The following is a 12170-nucleotide window of genomic DNA, read 5'->3' on the forward strand; positions in this document are numbered from 1 at the left end:
AGTCAAACCTTTATTCTCTAATTTATTCGGGAGATCAGGTTGTCAAACACAAGCGCCCTCGTTACGCTATCATGTTTCCAGGTCTTGGCCTCTGTCCAGGGTCGGTGCGGCCCAGGCCACAGGGACGGAGCCTTTCCCCTGGCCGGCTCACACCCGCTCCCTGTCCCTTCCTGTGGGCTGGAGGTCCTGCCCCGGGCAGACCCAGGGAGCCTGGGAGGGGTGGCACCAGGCACGGCTATCCAGACAGGGTTGGGAGCATGTGGACCCAGTGAACCCCACGTTCTGGTCCTTCTCCAGCCTTGGCCAAGGCCCAAGGCACATGGGATCCCAGAAAGTCCTCAGCTGGCATCTTCTCCGGGACCCCATCGTGGGCTGGGGGTGGTAGGCGGGTGGCGCTCCCCGGGGGTGGATGGGGCTGCTCTCATCTGGGCACCACAGAATTCCTCGGGCCTGGCATTGGCTGGCATTTACAGGCACCCACACAGAGATCCTTCCCAGCGGCTGCTGCTTGCGATGGGGGCCGCTCCCCCCACCGCTGTCTCGCTAGTTCTCCTCGTCTGCTCCTGTCCCCCACACTCTCCAGGCCAGAGCCCCTGACAAAGGAGAAGAGGTGGCTGTGGGTGACCACCCTCTCCCCAGGATGGCCTCTCTGATGCCCTAGGACCCAGAAGCCTGGGGGGCCCGACTCTCCACCCTCGATTCAGCCACTTTGCTAGCCCTCCCCCAACCCCCTCCCACCATGGAGCTGATGGTGACTGTGGCCAACCAGTGGTGGGGGGTGGACAGTGGGGGTTCTCCATGGCAACAGAGCTCTGCAGCCCCAGATGTCCCACCTGGGGTCCCAGCCCCCCTTTGCCGCCCTGCCAGCCGTGCCGGCTTTGCCCCCTTGATCTGCCACCCCCAGAGTCAGCGGTCACAGGTCCTGGGGAGCCCAGTGCATCCACGTGTCTTTAATTTCAGACTCACACTCGGTGTGGCCAGCCAGTGCATGGCTATGTGAGGAGACACAGGGGAGCAGAGGGCGGAGGCAAGTGGTCCCCAGCTCACATGGGGGGTCATGCCCCGACCTGGCAGGGCAGCACCGGCTGGGGACAAAGAGGTCAAGATGCTGCAAGCACGGCCCAGGTCACCCGGCCTCTCCCGCCCACTCCCTTGCATCCCCGAACCCCACTGCTGGACCCACCATGGCCTTGGCCCTGGCGGAGCATCAGGCCATCGCAGGGGGTGGCTCAAATACTGGGGGAAGGCTCTGCCCGGCAGGGAATTCAGAAGCCGCCGGGCTCCCCGCGCCCCCTGCCCCCACCTGCAGCCCTCACAGCCGGCTGGTCTGCATGAGCCCGTTGGCCTCAGAGCCGCACACGGGCGGTGTGGCCTCCTGCAGCCGGCCACTTTTGTCGGGCTGAGGCTCCGTGGCATCGGCATCCTCGGCACCGGAGCCCTTGCGGAGGCACAGAACCTTCCGGAAGCTCTGGCGGAAGTTGTCAGAGAGGAAGCCATAGAGCACAGGGTTGGCGCAGCTGTTGGCGTAGGATAGGACGACCACGAAGAAGTAGGCGCCCGCGGCGACGGGCTCCTCGGGCAGGACGAAGGCCAGGTTGACGATGTTGACCACAAAAAAGGGCAGCCAGCAGCCCACGAACACCAGCACCACCACCACCACCATGCGGGTCACCTTGCGCTCTGAGCGCCGCCGCGGGGCGCCCACACGCACGCCTGATGCCTTCACCTTGACCACGATGAGCAGGTAGCACAGGCAGATGACCAGCAGGGGCCCAAAGAAGCCCAGCACCGACGTGTAGATGATGAACACGGCGCCCCACAGGCCCACGGGCTCCGGCCAACTGAGGTTACAGGTGTCCCAGCCCTCCTGGATGTCCGCGAACACCACCAGCGGCAGGGACATGAGCAGCGAGAAGGCCCAGACCGCGGCACTGGCCAGCTTGGCCACCCGGGGGCGGCGCCAGCGGGCAGAGCGGATGGGGTGCACAACGGCCAGGTAGCGGTCCACGCTCATGACGGTCAGGCAGAAGATGCTGGTGAACTGGTTGATACCATCCAGCGTCATGACCAGCCGGCACAGGACGGGGCCGAAGGGCCAGTAGGACACGGCGTTCTGCGTGGCCAGGAAGGGCAGCCCCAGCATGAGCAGCACATCAGCCACAGCCAGGTTCAGGATGTAGATGTTGGTGACCGTCTTCATCTTGGCGTGGCGCAGCACCACATAGATGACCAGGGTGTTCCCGCCCAGCCCTGCCGCGCACACCAGCAGGTACAACACGGGCACCACCACCGCGCGGGCCCCCGGTGACGGCGACGGCCCCGCCAGTGTCCCGTTCTCGCCAGCTGCGCTGGTGACCGCTGGGGAGGGGCTCCAGGTGACCGGCGTGGGGGCCGGGAACAGAGGCTCCATGGCGGCCACCGCGGGCCGGCAGAGTGAGCGTAAGCACGGCGCGTCCTCTCTGCGGAGAAAAGGAGGGCGGCAGAGCTGTTACGGCCCAGGGTGCTTCCTCCCCGGGGCCCCGCCTGCCCGGGAGGCACGGGATCACCCTGCGGCGAGTAAACATTGTGACTCGTGTCCAGCTCGGCCACCGGGAGTCACATTAAGCAAATTGTTTGGAAAACCAACCCGGGGAGGAAGGAGCAGAGAGCTGGCGCTGTGTCATCTGCTGCTCCCCTGAAGGCGTCCTGACAGCCCCGCCTGCCCCAGGACAGCCCGCTGGGCAGCCTCCTCCTCCCTCATCCCCTCAGGGCTCAGGGGGCTCACGGCCCCCATCTCGCCAGCAAGGATGGTGGATGGCACAAGACAGGTGGAGGACAGAGCGGTGATGGGAAGACTGGGACCACGGCCGGGCACACGGCCCCCATGCCTAGGCAATGCCGGCTGGAGGCACAGTTACACCTGCTGGGCCCCGCTCTCCCGGGTGACCTCCCAGAACCCTTGGGAGGGTGTCAGGTCTTCCGCACAGCCGAGGAGCCAGACCTCGGGCTGCAGAGCCTCTGGCAGCGTCCACCAGGCTCTCAGGAGCACTGTCCCCTTGAGAGCCCCCGCAGAGCCTACAGACCAGCCCGAGGAGTCGGTTCCCCCAGAGCTGCCTCTGCAGCAGCCTGTCTCAGGCTGAGGAGACAATGCAGGAAACCGCTCCGGGGGGCCGTCATCAGAGAGGCAAGAGACACACTCCAGGCGATCACCTCCACAGCCACAGACAGAGGCCCAGGCAGAGGGCGCGGAGTGGGAACGGGCAGACGAGGTCCTCCACATGTGCCGTAAGGCAGCGAACACAGAGAACGCACAGAGAACCCCAGCCCGTGCCTCTGATTGGGAGGAAATGCTCCTGTGTGAGTGGGCACCAGCCACTGGGATGCGGTGTACATGGGGTTTTGCAGAGAAAGAGCAGAAAACTGAAATTCCTCTGTTCAAGGTCACGGGCACATGTGTCCTTACAGGTTTTGTACTTTCCTGTATGTTTGAGGAGGTTCATGAAAGTGACGGTGCTCGGGAGAGGAAAAGCATCTCCACCGACAGGAGGGAGAGGGGAGAGGGTGTAGGCACCCACCACCCCAGTAGGCCATGTCACCCAGGGGGCGGGGGCCAGCCGGGAACCCCAGCAGCCCCGGGGACCCCAGCCAGGGCTACTCAGGCCCAGAGGCGCCCCACACCACTGCCTGGCTGGTCTCCAGACCCACAAGACAAGCTGGGGAGCCCAGAATAAAGCCCAGTGACCATGTCAGAAAGAATCCCTCAGCTCCCGCTGGGCAGACACTCACACCTCCAAGTTCACTCGGCTAACCGCTGCTAGGACGTGTGCCCCAGAAAGTCAGTGGTGGGGAGATGGGTCAGTGGCTTCATTTCTGATGGAATAAAAGTACTGGGTTTAAGATCTATTTAAATAAGTATGTGTAGGATCCTCAGTAAGGCAAGGATAAAAATATTGTGATACAAATTTGGCTCCTGTCTGAGAAGTAAAATGAACAAGTGTGTATTTTTGAAAGTTACAACTCTTGGGTGTGAAAAATCATCTGGACTTAAAAAAAAAATCACAAAAGTCAGAATCTGCTCCGGTCTGGATATAGCTGAAGAGAGAATCGGGGAATGGGAGCGGGGCTGAGGGGACCCCCTGGGAGCGCGGCAGGCTGACGAGCGGGTATGGGCAGCAGCAGGCGCCAGGGATCCTGGAGAGCACAAAGCAGCCCCAGGGATGAACACAGATCAAATAGCATCAGGGTCCACCTACACAACATCAAGGGTGCACAGAAAATCCTAGAGAATGGCAGCCGTGAAACGAGACAGAAACCCAGGCAGAACTTGGAGCAGGACCAGAAAAACCAGTGGTTTCTGGACGCCAAGCACTGGGGAGAGATGCGGTCACGCTGGGGTCCCCACCCAGAGGGGGCTCACCAGCAGGGGAAAGAGATGCTGCCCATGTCAGGCTAAGTTTGCCGCTCCTGGTGCTGAGCGTCCCCCGCGTGACGTGGTGACCAGAGGAGAGGGGAGGGGCCGTAACTCAAACAGGGCAAGGTGCGATCTCTGGGGACGGCTGCATTTCCAGACAAAGCCAGGGCTCCTTCAAGTGGAAGGGGCGTTCCTGGGTTCGGGGGGCCCACCTTTCCCTGGGTGCCCCACAGGGAGGGTGGCCGGCGGCAGGCTTGCTCCCACAGGTGGCGATCAACCTGCTCGTCTCTGTGCCCCAGGACCCTGCTCACATTTGGGAAAAAAAATACTCAAGAAGAGGCTTTCAGCTCATTCCATGTGGGTCCCAGGGTGCTGGGTGGGGGAGAAGCAGCAGCCCCCATAGGTGTTCGGTTCACCCGTGGAGGGAGGGGCGGCTGCTAGCTCAGATGCGTCCCTGGCGCGGGGCCCGCGTCCCTGGCACATGGCAGCTGAACATGAGTTTAACCCTAAAAAGGCTGCTCAGGGCTCTTCTGAGACCCGCTCCTAGGCGTGCTGCCAACCCCCCAAACCCCCCAAGCCCTCAGACTGCACAGCGGTAAAGAACAAAATTAGGCCGCTATGGGCGCGCCGGCCTCTGGGAACATAATTCTACAGGAGCCATTATTCAGAAGCGGCAATCTTGTTAGTCACAGAAATTACACTCGTGGAAAATTGTCCCTGGGGCCCTTCCTCCCGCAGCAGGGGACTTAGTGGGGGGAGGGGATGTGGAATCAGCCATGGGCCAGCCCTGGGGCACTCCGGCCCAGAGGTCCCCACCAACACAGCCCAGGGAGAAGAACCCCCGCCCGCCCGCCCCGCACCCCGGCCTACTGCTCTGAGCCCCGGTGGGTGCAGTTTTACGGGTCATGTGAAATAAAGCCCGGGTGTGCAAGCTGCCGTGGGCAGTGCCGGCCACAGTGGGTGCCAAGTGATGGCCCCCACCCACCTGCCCCAAAGAGCCCAGCATCTCCCCAGCATCAGAAAAGGGGCCTGCCCTGGGCTCCAAGGAGAATGGTGCTGGAGGCTTCCCAGGGGTTTGGGGATGGGGATGGGGCCCAGCCTCTTCCAGACCGGCCCCACAGGAGGTGGCAGGCCTGCACTGTCCACTCAGACAGTTTCCAGGCAGCAACAGCTGGAGTGGCTCAGTGCCCCTGGGGTCCGCATCTCACCTGGAGCTCCCCCCACCTGTGCAGGACAGGGGCAAACCCTGGGCATGGTCCAATGCCCCCACATCCAGGCCTGCCTCCCCCATGGGGGGGCCTGGCTCAGGCCTGCCCCCAGTGGCAACCACCCATCCCTCCCCGACACACACGCCCTAAGGGCCTTAAGGCAGATCTGGTCAGAGTGGTGTCCCTTCCCCTGGGGAGCCTGGCTTGGATAGGGAGGTGGGCGTGGGCTGGCTTGGCGCAGCAAACAGGAGGCTGGCCAGCACAGCCCCCTCCTCATTCCCGGGGAGGAGCCCAGGCCCTGCAAGGTGTTTCCAAGGCCCTGTTCCATCTCCAGCACACTTTCTGGGAAATCTGGGTCATTTTACCAGGAACCCATAGAGGGTCATTGCCATTGATGCCATCAATCGCCACCGCACTCAAGGCTCCCCGTCCTCCCCTGCTCTCTGCAGACTGGCCTCACTCTCTGGCCTGCTGGGGCTCCCACCCCTCGCCCTTCCTCATGACCCCTGGTCAGCTTGCAGGCCTGGGACAGTGTTCCACGCAGGTGGGCTGCGAGGGCCCGGCCTGGACCCCGGGTGAGGAGACAGCACAGGGGCGAACTTTCAGGGCGTGTGCTTCCTTCTGGGGAAGGACTACCAGAGCTCCAGAGCACTGATGCCGAGCCCTGGAGACCGCTCCCAGGACCCCCAGAAGCTGGGCCTTCTCTTCCGCCGCCGTCCCACAGCTCGCCGCCCACCTCCCCCGGTGCGCCCCGGCGGACCCCACCTCAACTGGCCCGTGCCCCGGCCCCCCGCGCACGCGCCCTCGGACCCGCTTCCCCGTGCGCCCGGCGCTTCGCTCTCCCTCGGCTTCCGCTTCCCACTCTACTACACCCCCAAGCCACAGTCTCGGAAGGAATGAACCCACCCCAGGCGCGCCGCCCACCCTCCGCCAGCCTCGGGGAGAGCCCAGCAGCGGCGCCCACCGCGAGGAGGTCGGGCCGGCAGAGGCGCGGCAGGCAGAGCGGCGGTCCCAGTCTCTGCTGCTTCGGCCCTGACCCGGGCGCACCCGGTGCAGCAAAGGAGACAGCAGCCGGGGAGCGGGAGGGGACGGAGCGACCCAGACTGGGGAGCAGACGGAAGGGCAGGGAGGCTCCCCCCGGCAGTGGCAGGTGAGCCCCAGGGGAAAGCAGGGAAAGAGCCGGCGGGGACAGGGGGCCTTAGCGCAGGGTAGTTAAGACCCCCCAGGGGGTAACCGGGAGCTGCAAGGCCAAGGCCACAGCAGAGGGCAGGGGCGCCCGGCACTCACCCGGCGGCGGGAGCCAAGTGCCCGCGCTGCGCTCACTCCGGGTTGCGAGCTCGCGGCTCAAGGCGCGGGCTGGTAGGCGGGGCAAGCGCGGCGGGAGGGGGCGCGGGGGGCCGCAGGGCGGGGCCGACACTAGACACCCCGAGCCTCTCGGATCTGTTCCCGGTCCTTCCCGAAGCCAGCGCACGTTCATCCCACAGCGTTTGCCCCACCCGCTCCTAGGAGAACGGGCCCCCCAGCTCCTCCTCTTCTGTCTGCCCTGGCCATCGTCCTGAGCTGGGAGGGTCCCGCCCCCAGCAAGGCCAGAGGGGCACCCCCAGAGCGCCCTCTTGAAAGTCTAAGGATGGGGAGGTGGTCCTCCCTTGGGAAAAGCGCTGGAGGCCTATGCCAGACCGGTGGAATGAACGGAGCCAGGGATGGGGGGTCAGGGCGGTGGAGGGGCACGGTGGAGGAGGACCGGATGGCCCCAGCTGGCTGCATGGTTTGGGGATTTCCCGGATGCTGTCTTCACTCTGTAGGGTCTCCCCCTGGCAGGGATCACAGTCACCTGATCAATATACAGTTGCAGGGTCTCACACCTGGGGTCTTAGACTAGGGGGTCGGGGCAGCAGGCCTGAGAATCTGCCTTTCGGACAAGTTTCCAGGTGCTGCCGGTGTGGCTGCGGGTCAAGGTGGCCTCACTTTGAGCTGCTGATTGGAACCGGTGTTCTGAGCACCTGTGCTCTGCTAAGCAGGAGGGCTGGGTGGGTGTCTGGACGTTCCCCACACCAGGAAGCAGCCCCCAGCGCCCTGACCCTGATGGCATCTTGGTGGAGCCTGGCCACTGTCTGAAAGAAGAGGGGGCCCCTAGATGGTAGAAACCCCAAGACACCAGACCCTTCCCTGTAGATGCAGAAGAGCCACACGCTGTGTGTCGGGCAGGGGGCCTGGCAGCACACTGACTCTGCATCTAGAAGTACCTCTCTTCTCTGTGCTTTTCTGAGATGTCACATCTTGTGGAAGGAGCATGACTTATGTGTTTCATCGAGGAAAAACATTTACGGAACCAAGGAGTCCAGCCTGGAGGCGAGGGCCTGTTTTCTTGCAGGCTCCACAGGAGGAGGCTGGGCTGCTGCTCCCTGAAGCACACAGACCCCCTCCCCAGCCAGCCAGCCTCGCCCCTGGGTGGTCTCAGCAGGGTGCTGTCACGGGCTGCAGTGGGAAAGGAAGGACGGCGCCCGGAGAGGTGGCCTGCCCACCTTCCTGCCCACCCCCCTGTTGCCCCATCTCCTGGTGTGATCCCCAGGAGGAGCAGGTGAGGGGACATCTGGGTACACTCTGCAGAGGTCAGGACAGCACTGGAGTGAAGGGTGAGGATTAGTGGGAGCCATGGCAACGGGCAGTGGCCCCATGGCCTCCCCAGGGACAGTCCTAGCCCGTCTGAATGGGGACCACTATCCTGGCTGTGAGCCCCGCCATGGTCCCGATTCCCCCCTGTGCGGGGTCTGAGGCTGAAGCCATGGGACACAGCCTGCCTCCCCTCCCCCTCACAGCCACGCGAGCCTGCCTGGGCCTCTGGCTGAGCCTCCCTCTGATTATTCACCAGGCACGGAGGCTGACTCTGGTTCACCTAGAGACACCCCGGAGGCCCCTGTGTGTGTCCCCAGGAGAGTCCCCGGGCTGGGGCGGGCCCTGGGGAGGCGGACAGGAGGCCTTCTCTCTCCTCTGGCCAGGGGGGCCTTCTCTCCCCTCCTTGGAGACAGAATCTTTGTCCTAGCCCTATCCCAGCTCAGCACACACCAGTTAATTAACATGTCTACACAAAAGCCCCTTCCTCCAGGAAGCCCCCCACCCATGGTTCTTTGTCGCCCTGCCACCTGCTGCTCCCACACCACATCCTTTCGGTGATGTCCATCCTGGTTGCAGAGGCTGTCAGTGTTGGTGAGTGAGTGTGTGTGCCCCTCCACCCCGGGCTCCCAGGAAGCACTGGGCCTTCTGCAGGGGCCGTGGTTGGCTGCCATTCCTGGCCACGGTCTCGGGCTTCAGGGGACACCAGGTGACGGGGCACTTTGAATGCAGCTTCCCAGGCTACCCCAGGTTTCCGAAGGGGAGGCTTCAGCCCGTGGGCACCTATGGGGCACCACACTGTGCCCACACCATCCAGGCCTGGGTGTGGAATGGGGAGCAGAGATCCAGCCCCTGGTAAAGGGTCCACAGCCTGGCTTGGCTCCGGGAGAGAGGAGGAGGAAGCCTTGGGTGGAGCGTCCCGCAGAGACGTGCAGTCAGTACACCTCCCAGGGCATTTCTGGGACCCCACCGGGCCCCACCCCCAACAAGACAGCTCTTCCCTCCCAGGGGGCTGCACTGCCCAGGGGAGGCCTCAGATGGCCCCCAGCACCCTGGGGGGCTCAGCAGGGGCTCCAGACCCACTCTGCTGTCGCCTCCCCGGGACACTGCAGGCAGTCAAGGTGGAGGCCTGTGGCCAGACCCCCGCCCCCTGACAGAGGGCACATGCCAGGGCCTGTGAGAGCAGGGGGTCAGATGCCGGTGGGCCCAGCTGCCCACACGTGGAACCCTCTCCATCCTGTGGCCTGGATGTGAGAGGCAGAGCTCGCCGCTACCTCCTTTGAAAGTGGGGAAACGGAGGCGGCAAGGGGCATGGCTGGGTGCAGAGCAGAGGTGGACTGGGGTCCAAGTCCCCGGACACAACCAGGCGCTTGCTCAGGTCCGTCCGCTGTCCCTCGGTTGGAGGGCCTCTGCAGCTGGGAGGAGGGGATGGACTGAGTCTGTCCCACCCTGTGTGTCGCAGCTGCAGCCCCCCGGGACCCTCCCTGTCCTAGAGGCTGGGTCCCTGAGAGGCCAGGCCTGGCCTCAGCTCTGGCAGGGCCTGGATCGTCCCAGCAGAAGCCTCTCGGGATGACTCAGCAGCCCCACTCTTGCCAGAGACTCCCCATAAGGCGGGACTGGTTTCCCCACCTCCCCACCGGCTGTGCTGGCTTGGCGTTCAGGCCACCGTGTCCCTGGCTGTGGGCTCAGTCTGGGGCGGGGGAGGGGGTGATGTGGCCGTTTCCAGGGCTGCCTTGCCTGGGTGCCGGACACCGGGTCCTGGGGCAGGGCCATGCCTGGCCCTGGGTACGGGTGTCAGATCTGACTCAGTGGCAGGGTATGACGGTCACGAGAGGGAAGAGGAAGGTGGTGAGCTTCCGAAATTAGCCACGGTGTGGAGGAAGGCGTAAACCGCCCTGTTTGCCGATGGCGCGCGGGTCCAGCAGAAACTAGACAAGCACGGGCCCTGTGGCCAGAGCTGCCCAGGAGTTGGGGTGTCAAGGACAAAGAGGCAAACACGGCTCTCCTGGGCACATGGACAGTGAACTCCAGGAACCGGAACAGCGGGGCAGAGAGCGTCAGCCTTGCCCGAAGGCAAAGACCAGAGCTTTCCTTGCTGACTGACTGAGGGGGTACAGGGAGATGGGGGGGTGACCTGACCTTGGAAGCAAAGCGACAAGGATGGGGAGAGATGACACGTCCCCACTGGGGAAGAGGGCAAGAGGCAGCCGGCTCCGGAACATTCCATGTGGCAGGGGAGAACGGTGGCTCTCCCTCCCCACACAGGCTGCTTTAGAGGCGCGCTGGGTCTTCCGGCCCCGAGGGGGTCTGGACCAGTGTCCACCTCTACCACCTGGAACTCCCCGGGGGTCAGTGACAGGAAACACCTGAAGGAGATGGGCACAGGGCAAGCTTCAGGCCCAGGGAGCAGCTGGCCGGCCGGGCTCCTCCAGGGGTCTAGGATCAGCCTGTTGGTGACAAGAGACTGAATGATGTCTGACCAGCCACATGTGATAGGAGAATCCTGACCCAGAGTGTGCCCACACCAGCCCAGACCACAGCCTCCGCGCAGAACGGTGCGGTCAGTCACCTCGGCGACCTTAAGCTGTCCTCTTCTGCCAACCCCATGTGTTCTCAAATCCATCACGTGGGAGGCCTCCCCCTGGGCAGCCACCTCCACCTTCACCAGACGCCCCTGCTGGCGGCCGCCCTCCCACCAAGATGCTCCCCACAGCCTGGTGCACCTGGGCGTCTATGCGGGACGGACACGGTGACGGTGGCTGGCTCCTGTCGGGGCTGGCGTCTCGGTTCCCACGTGGGTCTGGAGCTGGTCAGGCTTTGGCAGCGGGTGTGCTCTCATAGGGCTGGCCCTGAACCTGCGGGATCCCCGCCATCTGTGGCTGCGGGAGTCAGAGCTGTGCCGGTGCCTGGGGATGGCTGGGGGCGCAGGTACCCCTGGGATCAGAGGTGGAGTGCTGGGGGTGTTGGGAGTGGAATGCTGGAGCAGAGGCAGGTGACCGGGCCCGTGGGGGGACCTGGCTCTGTTGTCCCTCAGGAACCCACGCCGCGCAAATCTTCATCTGCTTCCCAATGTGGTCTTTGAACGGTGTTTTCTAAGTGAGCTCTGACAGCACAGTGGGGTTGCGGGGCTGACCTGGGGTGTTCCCCTTGCCCCGCGTGCATGTGGCTCCCAGGGCTGCTGGCACACAGGCCACTGACAGGGGTTTAACACAAGCAGAGACACGTGCTCTCGCCGTCTGGAGGCCAGAAGTCCGAAATCAGCCGTCCGCAGGCCTGTGCTCCCTCCAAGGCTCGCGGGCAGACTCTGGGCCTCGCCTCTCCCCGAGTCTGGTGTTGGGGCGATCCTTGGTGTCCCTCGGCTTGTGGCCCCACCGCTGCCAGCTCTGTCAGCGCCTGCATGTGGCCTCCCCGTGTCCGTGTCCCTCTGCGCCCTCCTCTTCTGAAGCCGCCAGTCCTCGGACGCAGGCCCCGCTAAACCTGGCATGATTTCACCTGAAGACCCTTAGTCATGTCTGCACAGGTGCTGTTCCCAGATAAGTCACATTCTGAGGTTCCAGGTGGCTATAACTGTGGGGTACGTCCCCCAGTCCACCCGGTGAGTGCAGGACGGGTGTGGCGGAGTGAGCGGTCAGGGCAGTGAGCAGTGGCGCTGTCTGTGGGACGTGGGCAGCAGGTGGCAGTGCTCCGAGGCCCACGAGGGGCCGGGACCCAACAGCACCCCCTTCCTACTCAGGTGACTTCGTGCAAGCCAGCCGCAGTGATGTGTGTCGCCGACAAGAGAGAGACCCAGCGCTTGCGCCCTCGGGGCCGCCGGGGGTTCCTCCCCTCACAGGCCGGTGCAGGCGTGTGCGAGCTGCAGGCGAGCTCGGTGACGTCACTGAGCGGGGCCGGCACCTGCACCTGCTTTCACAGGGAGGGACGTGGATGGCACGGTCCATGCTAATAATTCAAGCCTTCCGTGT

General features: G+C 64.2%; 1 protein-coding gene across 1 annotated transcript; it reads right to left on the minus strand.

Annotated features, from left to right (window-relative positions):
- Nucleotides 1-6952, minus strand: SSTR5 (somatostatin receptor 5). Its single transcript, XM_082713800.1, has 2 exons — nt 6886-6952; nt 1-2459 (listed from the first exon to the last, which is right to left on the minus strand). The coding sequence occupies exon 2, from the start codon at nt 2408-2410 to the stop codon at nt 1313-1315; it is 1098 nt and encodes a 365-aa protein (XP_082569926.1). The 5' UTR covers nt 2411-2459; nt 6886-6952; the 3' UTR covers nt 1-1312.
- Nucleotides 6953-12170: the final 5218 nt, after the last annotated feature.

The sequence above is a fragment of the Mustela nivalis genome (assembly GCF_964662115.1).
Source record: "Mustela nivalis genome assembly, chromosome: 19".
Lineage (NCBI taxonomy): Eukaryota > Metazoa > Chordata > Mammalia > Carnivora > Mustelidae > Mustela > Mustela nivalis.